This window comes from Aspergillus neoniger (genome assembly GCF_003184625.1).
Source record: "Aspergillus neoniger CBS 115656 unplaced genomic scaffold BO87scaffold_19, whole genome shotgun sequence".
NCBI classification, from domain to species: Eukaryota; Fungi; Ascomycota; class Eurotiomycetes; order Eurotiales; family Aspergillaceae; genus Aspergillus; species Aspergillus neoniger.
Window position 1 is genome coordinate 31,646 of NW_020291147.1, and position 12,582 is coordinate 44,227.

Sequence of the window (12,582 nt, forward strand, 5' to 3'; positions counted from 1 at the left end):
GAGATATATATGATAGACAGAAACAACGCCGAAGGAGACATCACTTTAATCAACACACGCATGATAAACATCATTGTCTTCGATAAACCTGGTACTGCGTCGGTCTGCAGAACGGAAAGAGTGAAGAACAAAAGAAAGCATGAAGCACGAGTACATCGGACAGACGAGGGTAACCAAAATGCAAGAGACCGGGAATGGAGCCTCCACTGCTGGTATCATCAATCATATGCTTCATCATCATCGCTTAGAACTGAAAGGACGTGAACCAGCAAGACACGGAACGATGCTCAGCCCGTATGCTTTTCAAGGTATAACTCGCAAAGTACAATCTAGAATGAGCAGCGCAGCAACATCGATAGATAATCGCTCAGAATATGCAGGGTATCACAGGTGAGTCACTGACGGAAGCAATCGTCTAGGGTCAGTGCTGACTCAGAGGAATGGCAAAAGCTTGCCATCGTAGAGGTTAGAAGGAGTCACCACGACGCTAATTTTCTATAGGTTGCCGCTCTTGCAGTTGCTTATCTTCTTCAGGCGTCAGAGCGGTGGCTTGGCCGTCAATATTAGGCGACATGGAGTTGCTCCGTGGCGTCCCTGCCTCAGTGCTTACACTTCCTCGTTCCCGGTTCACCAGCCGCGTCCTTGTGTATGCTGGCACTGGTGCAAGGTATTGGTCAAGCATCTCACTCAAGATAGTAGATCGAACCGGCTTGGGAAGGTAGTTGTTCATTCCGGCACCAAGGCACTTCTCGCGATCTCCTTCGATGGCACTCGCCGTCATCGCTATGACCAACACTTCGTTGACATTGGGATCTGGGTCTTTTCGGATCTCGCGAGTGGCATTGTAGCCGTCGAGAGTCGGCATTTGTACATCCATCAGGACCACATGGAACGGGTTGCCTTCACGAGATCTTGTTCGGAGAGCTTCAACTGCCTGCCGCCCATCACTGTACGCTTCGCACTGGAGATTGAGCCCCTTGACGAATTTGACCGCAATCTTCTGGTTAATAGGATTGTCTTCAGCGATACAGACTCGAATCTGATCCCGGGGCACCATGGTCAAGTCTCGAGCAGTAGGAACCGGAGCTTTGTTCTCCGCCTGATTGGCAGCCTTGTTTTTGGCAGCTTTAGCGGCAGCGTCTTTCACCTTGTTAAATGCCAGATGGAACGTCACCGTAGTTCCAACGCCTGATGTCGAATCCAGCCAAATAGCACCGCCTAGGACGTCCTCAATAATTGCCTTGCAGATACTCAATCCGAGTCCACTACCGCCATATGACCGCGCCGTGGAGTTATCGGCTTGCGAAAATGGCCGGAACAGCCGGGACTTTTGTTCTTCTGAGATTCCAATACCTGTGTCGGATACAGAGCACTCTAAACGGACACGACCCTTGCCTTCCCTGGAAACTTTCGCTCTCACAGTCACAGATCCCTTGGGAGTGAACTTGTAACTGTTACTGAGAAGATTCATGAAGATCTGATGCAAGCGAACAGGGTCTCCGAGGACCACAAGTTCAGGTGGGACTTTGTCCAGATCCTCGATGGTCTCCAAACCACGATCGCGATGCGTATAGCGAAGTGCGCGAACCACCTCCGAGATTGTTTCCCGAATGTTGAGGGGTACGGTAGAGATCTTCATCTTGCCTGCCTCCAACTTGGAGAAGTCAAGGATATCGTTGATGAGTGTGAGCAGCGTGTCAGCGCAGACACGGATCGATTCCACATATTCGTCCTGCTCTCTGTCCAACTTGGTACCCTTGAGTAGTTCCGACAAACCAATAACGCCATTCATCGGTGTGCGCAGATCGTGAGATATGTTAGCCAAGAAGATGGACTTGGCCTTTGCTGCATCTTCTTTCAGCTTCACGTTATGTTTTGCTTCAGCCTCGGCCACTTTAGCCTTCTGCTCCGCCTCGCGAGCCTGGGCAAGTGCGCGCTTTTGAGCCTCCACCATAGAAGCGTTGGTAGCGCTGACCTTGCGCACTTCGCGGAAGAGCAACGCATTGGAAAGCGAGATACCAATCTGGTTGCAAAGCAAGTGGAGAACCACAACATTCCGCTGGGTGAATGAATTCGGTTTGCCTTCAATATGAATGACACCGAGCAGATGCTCGGCCTGCATAATAGGCAATGCGATCACGGATCGCCCAAGGGGATACCTGGCTTGGTAGCCCTCATTGACGTTCGAGAAACGCTCATCCTCCAAAACGTTGTGAACCAGAACTTCCTCCCTGGTGCGCATGACGTAGTGAGAGATCTGATGCGCCATCTTATCCTCGATTTCGGAGAACGGAAGGCCATCCACGAAAGACTTCTGTCCTTTCTCCAGGTCCCCAGCCGCAGCGACCGTGAAGTTATTATCAAAATTGGTCGCAATGACCGCAGAGTCTGAGCCATTGCAGGATTCCAGAACGATTTCAATCATCTTCGTCAAAAGTTTGTCGATCTGAAGCTCCGAGGACATCACTTGACTAGATTCGAGGATGCTTGATAAGTCGATAATATCTGTTTCATATTAGAACGGCTCAGAATAAGGGAGTGAAGCGCTGTAGCTTACCAAGGCCGACGCCAGATATGTCGAATGAACGCTCACCCGTAGTAACGCCATTTTGTTCTATCCAGCGTTGCTTTCTGTCATCTTCTTCCATATTTTGTGCTACTCCCATGTGTTCTTGGCCGGTATTGCGATTGATTCCGAGCAGCGAGTCCACGGTTTGACAGCCAGCGTCAACGTTCCTCGAGGATGTGGCGGTTTTCAATAGCCATTCATGCTTCTCGGTCAGCTGCGCCGCCTTGCCCACGGCGCTTATCGCGGCCCATGCGGCAATTGCGTCTTGCATGACAGAACGCGCCGCCCTTTTGGCACCGCGACGGATCAGGAACTCTCCTATTCGAAAGTTAATTTGGGCCAAGACGTGGGGGTAACCCCTCCCCCAAAGCATTGCAGTTCGGGACGTCGGTGTACATACCATGCAGTTCTAGAGCAAGCGCTTCCTCCAAGGGCCACCCATGGATTTGACAATGATCGATTGCAGCCTGGCTAGGTTAGATTCCCTCCACAATGTATCCAGAGCAATTCTGCAACTTACTTCGAAAGATTGAATTGCAGAAGTATGGTCATTCCGGACTTCGCATATTAGTGCCTCCAATATCAAGGACCACATTCCATAATTGGCATCGCAAGCACTGCGCGCGAAATCCACTTCAGCTTTATACTTTAAGACCGTATGCAGGCTTCCATCAAGATACCCGCGAGCAGGGTACTCGTTGTGGAGAGTCAAAAGAGAAAGGGCGAGATAGAAGTAGACTACGTATGAAACACGAGCAGACCACAGCCTGGGCATAGTCTCCATCATCTGCATGCCCAGCTGTATAGCCTTAGTATGATGTCCGTATGCAAATAGCGGAATCATTGCAAGACCCCAGTAAATGTCTCGCGGGCGATCGGCGTTGCTGGCATTGTTGTCCAGGAAAGCGATGTACTCGTTCGTGTGATGGTGCTCGTCGGACATAATAGTGTCAGGAGAACGACAGGCCGTTTTACCTTGCAAAGCACGCGCAACTTGTCTACAGGCAAACATGTTAGCAGGTGACATTTTCTTCCCTTCCGTAGGTATCCAAGACGTCCTTACCTTACTGCAAGCAGACTAGCACCACCACGAGTATCATTGACCCAGTCGGGAATGTCTTCTGGGCTTTCGTTGCAGAACGCCTCCACCTGCGCCATATCATGGCCTAGATATAGTCTTGTCATCGCCATCGAAGACAAACTGATTAAGGTGATGTATGGATCGCCCATCGAGAAGGATGTTTCCACAGAGGCCTCGAGATTTGGGAGTGTCGAGGACAGTGGAACGCGCAAGTGGCCGACGTAAAGGTTATGTACAATAGAGCCCCGGCTTTGAGTCCACTGTTCAGGACACCGCTCAAGGAGGGTGAGCGCGAAATCGCTCAGCCTCACGGCGAGCTCTAGGTCCCTAAATCGGCTGAACGATATCATCGCGAGGTGCGAACAGCCGATGGAAATTTGCACAAACCCGCCTTTAAAGAGATGTAGGTTCATCATCTCAATGGCCATTCGGTAGAATGTTAGTGCATCATCCCAGTACGTGACAGCCATCGCCTCAGCCATGACCTCTCCAATAGTGATCATGTCGACATCCTTGCTGACGGGCTTACGGACAATAGCTTCCAAGTCCGCTTGCTCGAGGTACGCGCGAAGATTACGGTAGGCATCATCGCAATCATCGTAGGTCGTAGGCTCTCGCAGATGCACACCAAGCTCTTCCAGACACGTAAGGAGTGAATCCATCGAACGGAGGTGGTTACCCATCTGAGCGTAGATCTTGGCCTTCACAATCCAAGCTCTTGATTTGCAGACGGCACTCTTTCCATGTTCGAAGACTTTATCTAGCAGGTCCAAAGCTTCCGTGTTATGGCCTTGAGACCATGACATTTCAGCCGTAGCAATATGCAGACGCAAAGTCTCCCGGTAGTATACATCAGCGTTATTGTCATCCCAAGGATTGTCTTGAAGGAAAGTGATGCAGTGCCGGAAGTACCAAAGCGCTGTTGGACGCGCACCCGATTGCGCAGCGGTTTGCGCCGCATCCCATAAGATCTTTCTATATTCAAGTCTCTCTACGACACGAGACTTGATAATCCGAGACGCCAGGGCCACATGTCGTGCCATTGCGTATCGACTGCGGCCATCATGGTAGTACTTCATCATTGCCTGGGATATGATAAAATGCATTTTGTCCACATTCCGTCCCTCTGTCAACGAAAGAGCCGCTTGCGAGAAGCGATCATTGACAAATCTGAAACACTGGTTAGTGGATACAAACATGAAGTAAACCAGGAGCACCTACCTAAATTCATCGTCCGTCTTTCCCGGGATGATCAGGTTTGCTTGCACAAGATACTGCAGACCGACAACCATATCGGCTTCAGTTTGTCGGATTAAATTTGCATTCTGAGGACAGGTAAGGTCTACCGCCTCATCGTCCTCGCTGGAATACAAGAACTCGCTTGTAAGAAGTTTTTGTACTAGAGAGAAGGCGAACGGGCTTCCTAGCAATGCGCCCCAGACCATAATGGATCTGGCGGCCGGAGGAATTTCCTGGAGACGCCTTGCAATGAACCCTAGCCCAAGCCCTTCGCCATACCTAGGAGCCACAAATTCGGTGAAGATCCGATCCAGGTCGAATTCCCATACAGAATTTTTCCACGAATACCAGATACAGTTTTTGCTATAGCAGGTTTCGAGCATCATTCGAACAAAGAACGGGTTGCCCATGCTCTTTTCCTGTATGACAGCAGCAAGCGGAGTTAACATCGGGTTGGGTTCCTGATGCATTGTAGCGGCCACGATTTGCATGATCTCTTCCTCTCCAAGAGGCTTGAGAACGACGCGCGTCACACTGGGATTCTCAGAATCGAAGAGCGGCCTGATGATGTTCGATTCCAGCTCAGACTTCCGGCTTGTGAGTATCAATACACATGGAATTTTAGCTTTCACGATGTTCATGATCAACTCCAGGGTCTCGTCATCGGCATAATGCAAATCGTCCACACAAGCGCAGATCAATCGGTACTGGGATAGAGTCCGCAGTATCTCCAAAAACGTCTCCATCAACCGCATGTTCTTCAGTGCGGCATTAGATAGAAAGAAGTCCACAGAGCTTTGACCATGATCCAGACTTGGAAGTGCAACGCGCTTGGATGGTTCGCCCTTGGTCGAAACCTCCTTAAAGATATGCTGCGCTGCCGAAAGTCTGGGCGAAATTTGTCTTTCATTTCCTCCCGATGACATGAGCTGCTCCGGGAGTTCCAGCACACGGTGTAATGTCGGCCACATTGGTCTCAACGCAGTGCGGATGTTATTGTGGTATTCAGTTGTCACATCGCGTTCAGAAAAGATCTGGCGGAGAAGGCTGGCCAGAATTTTGGCGAAAGGTTCAAATGGTATCCGCCTGGCGCGATCCAGACGGGCGATACCGATATATCCAAGTTTACGAATTGCGGGCTGAACACGGTTCAAAAGGTCGGTCTTTCCAATGCCAGCTGCACCGCTTATGGTAATTACTTCGCACTTTCCGGGGCGGCGAACCTTGTGTGCAGCCTTCGCCCTGGCAACAGATCCGATAGAATCACCATGGCTCTGCGTGCTTGTTCCAGCAGAAGGATGGCCATCTCTGTCTACATTCTCCCAGGACGCGCGAGACTCCACAGGGCTCCTGGGTTTTCCTGACGAGTCTCCGGGTTTAGGAGTTGAAGGAGAAGAATCAGTGCTGTGCAGAGATTCGTGCGTAGATGTGCGTCCTATGTTGTAAGCGCCACCGTTGGAAGCTGCCCTGGACGCAAGATTGAAGGAGCCTGAATCGCTCGAGCCAGATGCAACCTCAAAGCTATCAACTCGGCCGTCCGAGACAGAAGAGTTGGATCCTACTCCACTGGATGTCTGAGCAGCTGCTCTCGCATACGCAGCTTGCTGGCGCCTATGAACCTTCTCAACGACGTTGATTATCCTGTCATATTCCTCTCCCCGCCCAAACATGCGACAGGGAAGCGTGAAGAAGGATGACACATCACGCTGAGCGATCTGGAAGTCTTTCAATGCTTCACTATCACCATCCCCCAGCAACTGAGAGATCTGTGCCAGATCTCGCTTGACAGATGAGATGGTGTGGTAGCGTTCATTGACAGCTTTCTGTGTCATCTTCTGGATTACAGCTGACACTGCGTCGGGGACATCCATTCTCTTGGCCGAGAGCGGTGGTAGCTTCTTTCCTAGTACGTTCTGTACGACTTCAACAGGGTCGCTGCCCGTGAAGGCCGGTTTACCAACCAACATCGTCCAGAAGAGCACGCCCAAAGCATAGATGTCAGTTCGACTATCCGGTTCCGTAGGCATTCTTCCCGTTTGTTCCGGAGCGATAAATTGTAGCTTATTCTTGACACCAAGCTCCTTTGACAGGGATGACCAGCCTTCGCTCAGGATGTTATCGAAAGACCTAGCACCATTTCCCGTGTTGGTAAGCTTCACAGACCCCGCCTCTCGATTGAAATGGAAGGCATCCCCGCGGATTTCGCCGTGTACCGTCTTGAGGCCGTAGTGTAAAAGCTCCAAGCAATCGCAAGCACCAATCGCAAAATCGAGAAAAGTGGAAAGAGAAACTTGTTCTCCTGGGGTCGGCTCATTGCTGTCAGTCCTACCACCGGCCGCGAACCAGGCAGGACCAAAAGCGACCATTTCTCGCAACATGTTCTGGCCGGGGGATTCAAAGATAGCCACAAGGAGAGGGCCTGCATCACCTGGGTCGGAGGGCAAGCGTATAAGGTCTATAGGGCGTATAGTATGGTTGCAATCTGGATCGGAAGTCTGCACGATAGATCTGAGCATATGGAACTCGCGCTCCAGCCTCACAACGTGAGACGAGACTCGCGCTAACACTGGAATCCATATTGACTCGTGATCCATGCGAGAAAGGGAGAGCTCGCTACTGGATTCGCTTAGGCTGCTTCTCCAGTGATGTCGAAATGGAGGGCGGGACTCGGTTCGCGGGGAATTGCGAGCCAGGCTAGAGGGGCCCGACGAGGTCGCGGCAGGTGTAGAGACATCTGACTCTGCGGCATGTCGGAGGCCAAAGACATGCCAGTGATTATATGTCGAATGAAACGGCTCAATAGTCTGATCCCATGTATATCCAGGCAGATGTCCCAACCTCTCAAAAAGGCGTGCCGGTGGGAGTGGCAGGTCGTCACCCAGTATATGGCTGTCCTCCATCTCCACCAACACTTATCGCGGAAATCCTGAGTATTCGGCCCCTCAGTTGACGGTCATAGATAGCCGATCGGTGGTGAGTAGTCGCAAACTGAGATGGCAAGGCTGTTCGGACAGGGGACCAGGAGGCATAAGGACGAAAACGGTTCAATCGCCAAGCAGGGTGGAGAGGGCGAGGCGCTGCCCCCTCTCGAAAAGGTTCAGGGTAAGTCGGGCAAAGGGTTTCGATCAAATGCGACAAGGGCACGGTCGGAGGGGGCGAAGAGAGCGATCAGACGCGATTCGGTGAGCTCAGCGTGGTCAGGACACAGCTGTCAGCATCCCCACCAGTCAAGGTGAATGCGATCGCAAGCGAACAATGGGAATCAGCTCTTTCGAGGCAAGAACTCTGGTTGGGTTGGGGCCTAGGGAGGCCTGAGGCTGTAAATTTCCTGAATAAGCCGTTGCCTTAGTCAGCTGCCGTTGGGCATCACGAGGGAGGATGATGGTGGAAAAAGCGGGAGATCAGCCGTCGTGCTTCTGTTCTCGAAAGGGTGGCTGCACGAGTTGCGCGCCTGTGAGGTGACCTTGCCGCCTGAACTTTATTAGGATTTTTTTTTTATCATCACCCTGCAAGTATTGTCATGGCTGCATTTGCGAGGAAAGGGCTCCCGATTTTTCTCAGTATGGTTATCTTTCTTGATAGCTTTGTATGTAGCACAACATGGTGGGCTGATGTTGATTTTCCACCATCCCTACTATCATGTGGAATAAACAACCGCCCGCACTCAGCTTACTACTATGCTTAAAGGCGACTCTCAATGAGTAGCAGTCGCATACTAACGATCCTATCTTTGGTATATATCTCTTGGGTGGTAAATGGATCATGCGATTGTTGTATTACGAAATATAGGTATCTCTTATTGTGTCTTACAGTGTTCAAGTCGACGTAACTCTCAGCGAAGCGGCGCATACTGTACCTGAACTAGTCTCCAGCTGGGCTTGCCAAGCAATGGATACCAGCACCACCCCGAGAACCCTCCTGTACACCGACAAGTTAGGATGGGGGAGTGACATAGCTTTTTATCCCGATGTACTATCTATCAATCAATCATCTGGAGGCGGGGGTGGAGGGTGTGACAATGCCATCATTGTCATGTTAGTTCAGGGGAAAATTGATTGCATCGCCACATCCCCTTACTTGACAACGTCAATGCAGTATCCCGACCGGGTAAATGGGCGACTAGTAAATTTCTAAGAGTCACTATCTGAATAGTCCGGGAATTAGGTGCTATTCTTGGATAGTAAGTAGAAGCACTTATTGAGAATGATCACCTGGAACCACAGAACTCTCAGCCGAGTCAGAAAAGCCAGTCTGACAGTGTTGTTGGCCCCTACTTAGTACTTACTACTTACTGTGTGAAGTGAGGAATGTTGGTTCATTAACATGTAACCCATTTTTGAACAGTAAGAAGGGCCTAAATTTGGTGCCACGGTACTTGGCGGACTAAAGAGAACATCCTAAGTTTGAAGGATCTTCCAGAAAATTCATTGTGGGACTAGGAAAATAGTAGCGTTAGGTTAATAGCAGTTGTTCTGTTTTGGCCCCTTAAATATATACTAGCTCTTCCCAACGTCTTTACCCCACGCTTCGTTGTCCAAGTAGTAATGTGAAATCCGATGAAGGATAAAAAAAATATATTTCAAATCAAATAAATACCAAAAAGTGACCATGTTTGTTGCCCTACGCAGACATTTAGTGTATATGCCAAATAAATCATGATAAGAACAGAGCGACTGGATCTAATGTAAGACGGAATCCATTAATTATCAGAGGTTGCAGGGTTCGTTCCCGCTTATCCCAATATGCGGTGAGCACCATCCACTCCAAAACAAAACCCTTCCCCAGCTCAATTACGGGAAGACAACAATTGATTAGTTCTTGGGGCGAATCATCTTGGGCATATTACACATCTCTTCATCTTTCATCATACCGGTGTTAACTCGGGACTTTGATGGTCAAATACACCATATCTCTGGAGGAACTTCTGGCTGGATTACGCATGGAGTATATGGGCCTGGTGAGTTTGACAAAAGCTCCATTTGAGCCTTTCGAGGACGCGTTTTGTTTCGGGCTGAGTATTTGGTTTTATGATATGTGTTTTGGAATTCAGCAAGATCATGCACGCCATCGCTGCTACCAATGGGTGCATAAATGATCCGAGATATATATAAAATACCACTGGAAGTCACTGAACTACTGGAAGGGAACACAACGCACGCTAATCAAGACTAAAAACCGGAGACTTTGGCATATTCTCCCCTAGAAATTAGAGCTTACGTATGGGAACTAAAATCTAAGAGATGAAGATTATAATCGTCGAGCATAACCCCTAAGCAAAGCTACCTCAGAGTATACAGTAGGATGTGTCGGCCAAATGGAGAAATCCGCATGCCTGATCATCGGATCCTCTGATAACTGGCCCAATGAGAACGGTCAATGGGTAAGACATATGCTGCTTAATATGGATGTAACTACGTACACAGTAGTTATATTTCCAGGTCCACAATATGAGTGAACTTAAAGGAAGATTCGAGTTGAAACTACACGCTCAGGCTAGTCCAACCAAGGCCGATCTATTGAATAAGTCTATAAAAGACCAATAAAGTGATAACGCAGAATCAAAGTACTCAGCCGGATTCTTGGGACAGCTCTAGCGGGAATGGTTAATTTGAAATGCGAGAGACACTGGTGCTCACTCGCCCCTGTAATAGTGATCAAACCCTTCTGCAAACCTAATAGGTCATATTTCGGTCGATTTTGCTCATTTTGCAACATTTGCGTACCATCGTAATACTATAATTTATGATAGATTGGCACTGTCCACCTATACACTGATTCAGTGGACTTTACTGGATTTCCCAGCCTACGATATGGACCGACCTCCTATTAATCATGTGTTGGTTGATCTCCACCAGCTAACGGAGACGGTGCTTGGCGGTGACAGATTAACTCAATTTGAGAGTCCCGGGCATGATATTTGTCTAATTGAACTCTTTTCTTGGGCGGAGGACATATCTCAAAGAATCATATAAGGCGACTCCTACCTGTAGCTCAATTGGTCATGTGTGACGTATTTGTAAACAATCTTAACGACCATAGAATTGAAAGGAAACAGGCCGATGGAAAATAAATACTGTAAGTTGGACAAACTAGAGTTCAGTAGGAATCCGCAAATTGTACAAGGTTTGAAGGTAGCGTGGCTCTAAATCTTTTTCCTGAGTATAAGACGGGGAGACGTGACACAAGTACGTAGCACCTAAGCCGGCTAAAAAAGGGTAGGTGACGAGTTTGTAAACTCTAAAAGCTTTCCTCATATAAGGAGTATTTCGATAAATTAGATTGGATCGCCTGACTCCTGTACGAAATTTGTTAGGAGAGAGATGGTTCGGGGATGGCATCGTCAGGCATGCGGCATGTCTGACCACACTACCGATAACCGAATTAACTATTTTTATTAGTTAGGGGGGATTAGTAGTGAGGAAAGTGGTGACTGGTGACATGGATGGGTATCCGAGAACTTAGAGAACCAGCCTCTCCCGATTCGAATATCCATGGATGGACATGGATGGTGTTGCTCCAATCACAGCTGGCTACCCACCGGAATATGTATGGGGTACAGGATTGCAGAGCTAATGTAAAATAGTACCTAGTCAGGCTCCGTACCCATGGTCCTACCCGTAGACAGAACGCCCGATGTCGTCATCTGATGCGAGCCGGAGCGCCTATCATCACCATGATCGTAAGGGGTGTCCATAAATAGGTCCCTAACGGCGAACATTCCCATGCTTCGACACAATTCATAGTCTCTCGGTTCCCCGACCGTGCCCATCGAACACTCTCCCCTAGCGAGGCTGGTTGTCTTGTCGATTTGGGTTCTGTCGTCCACAATGGTTTTGACATCTGGTGCTTTTCTATTTTTGAATTCAGCCCTCCACTGATGATGATGTATGTGGCCACCTTTTTTTCTCCGCTACCCCTGGGTGCTCTCCAATTACGGAGTAACTATGGATGGTTGACGGAGAAAAGAACATCTGTGCGTGGTGTTTATTGAGAACCCGAGGTTTTTCCGCCCTGTGGTGCAGCCTCCCCCCGCTAGACTGTGTTAGGACTAGCCTAGCAATAAGGCGACGAATCTCTCGGCTAGAGTGTGTTCAAACAGATTGTAGCCTTTTGTTAGACCATTATCGATAGTATAATTATTGACATTACGCGTTGACATATGGAGGAGAAATTCTGCTAGAGTGGATTATGTCAGGTGAAATGCTAGACACAACTATCATGATATCGCTAGCCTGAAGAAGGCAAATCGTTTTCTTTTTACCGGTCACTACTGCCGGAGCAAACAACTCATCGAGATCGAGGAACATGCTGGTTCTAGTTAGACACCCTGCATGAACAAGCGACATTTATTTGGTATTTACCGGCTACTTGGCACCTTGGATCTTGAATCCCAAATTGTCGATATAATTACAGAACTAGCCTCTTCGGTAAGTGTGCAGTCCAGTCACGAGCGCCCTACCCCTTGAAGGACACTGGGCATGCAGGATATCGGCTTTACGAGTAGACAGCCATACGGCATGACTTCTACGGGAACACCTCTACCTAGCAAGGCGAACGGCATGCTGTTGGTCTAAGACACAGCATCAACACTTGAGGACCGGACGAGGTTCCCCAAAGCCTGCGCTACGTCATCTGAGAAGGCGGTAACACATCCTTACATATGCGGATGGGGCAACACTTATCCTAGGAGGCG

General features: G+C 49.1%; 1 protein-coding gene across 1 annotated transcript; it reads right to left on the reverse strand.

The window, feature by feature from the left end:
• Positions 1 to 487: 487 nt before the first annotated feature.
• BO87DRAFT_426629 (putative sensor histidine kinase/response regulator) lies at positions 488 to 7,789 on the reverse strand (the record flags this gene model as incomplete). Its single annotated transcript, XM_025627375.1, has 6 exons — positions 488 to 2,505; positions 2,558 to 2,887; positions 2,970 to 3,036; positions 3,090 to 3,567; positions 3,633 to 4,820; positions 4,872 to 7,789. The coding sequence occupies 6 exons, from the start codon at positions 7,787 to 7,789 to the stop codon at positions 488 to 490; spliced, it is 6,999 nt and encodes a 2,332-aa protein (XP_025478905.1).
• Positions 7,790 to 12,582: the final 4,793 nt, after the last annotated feature.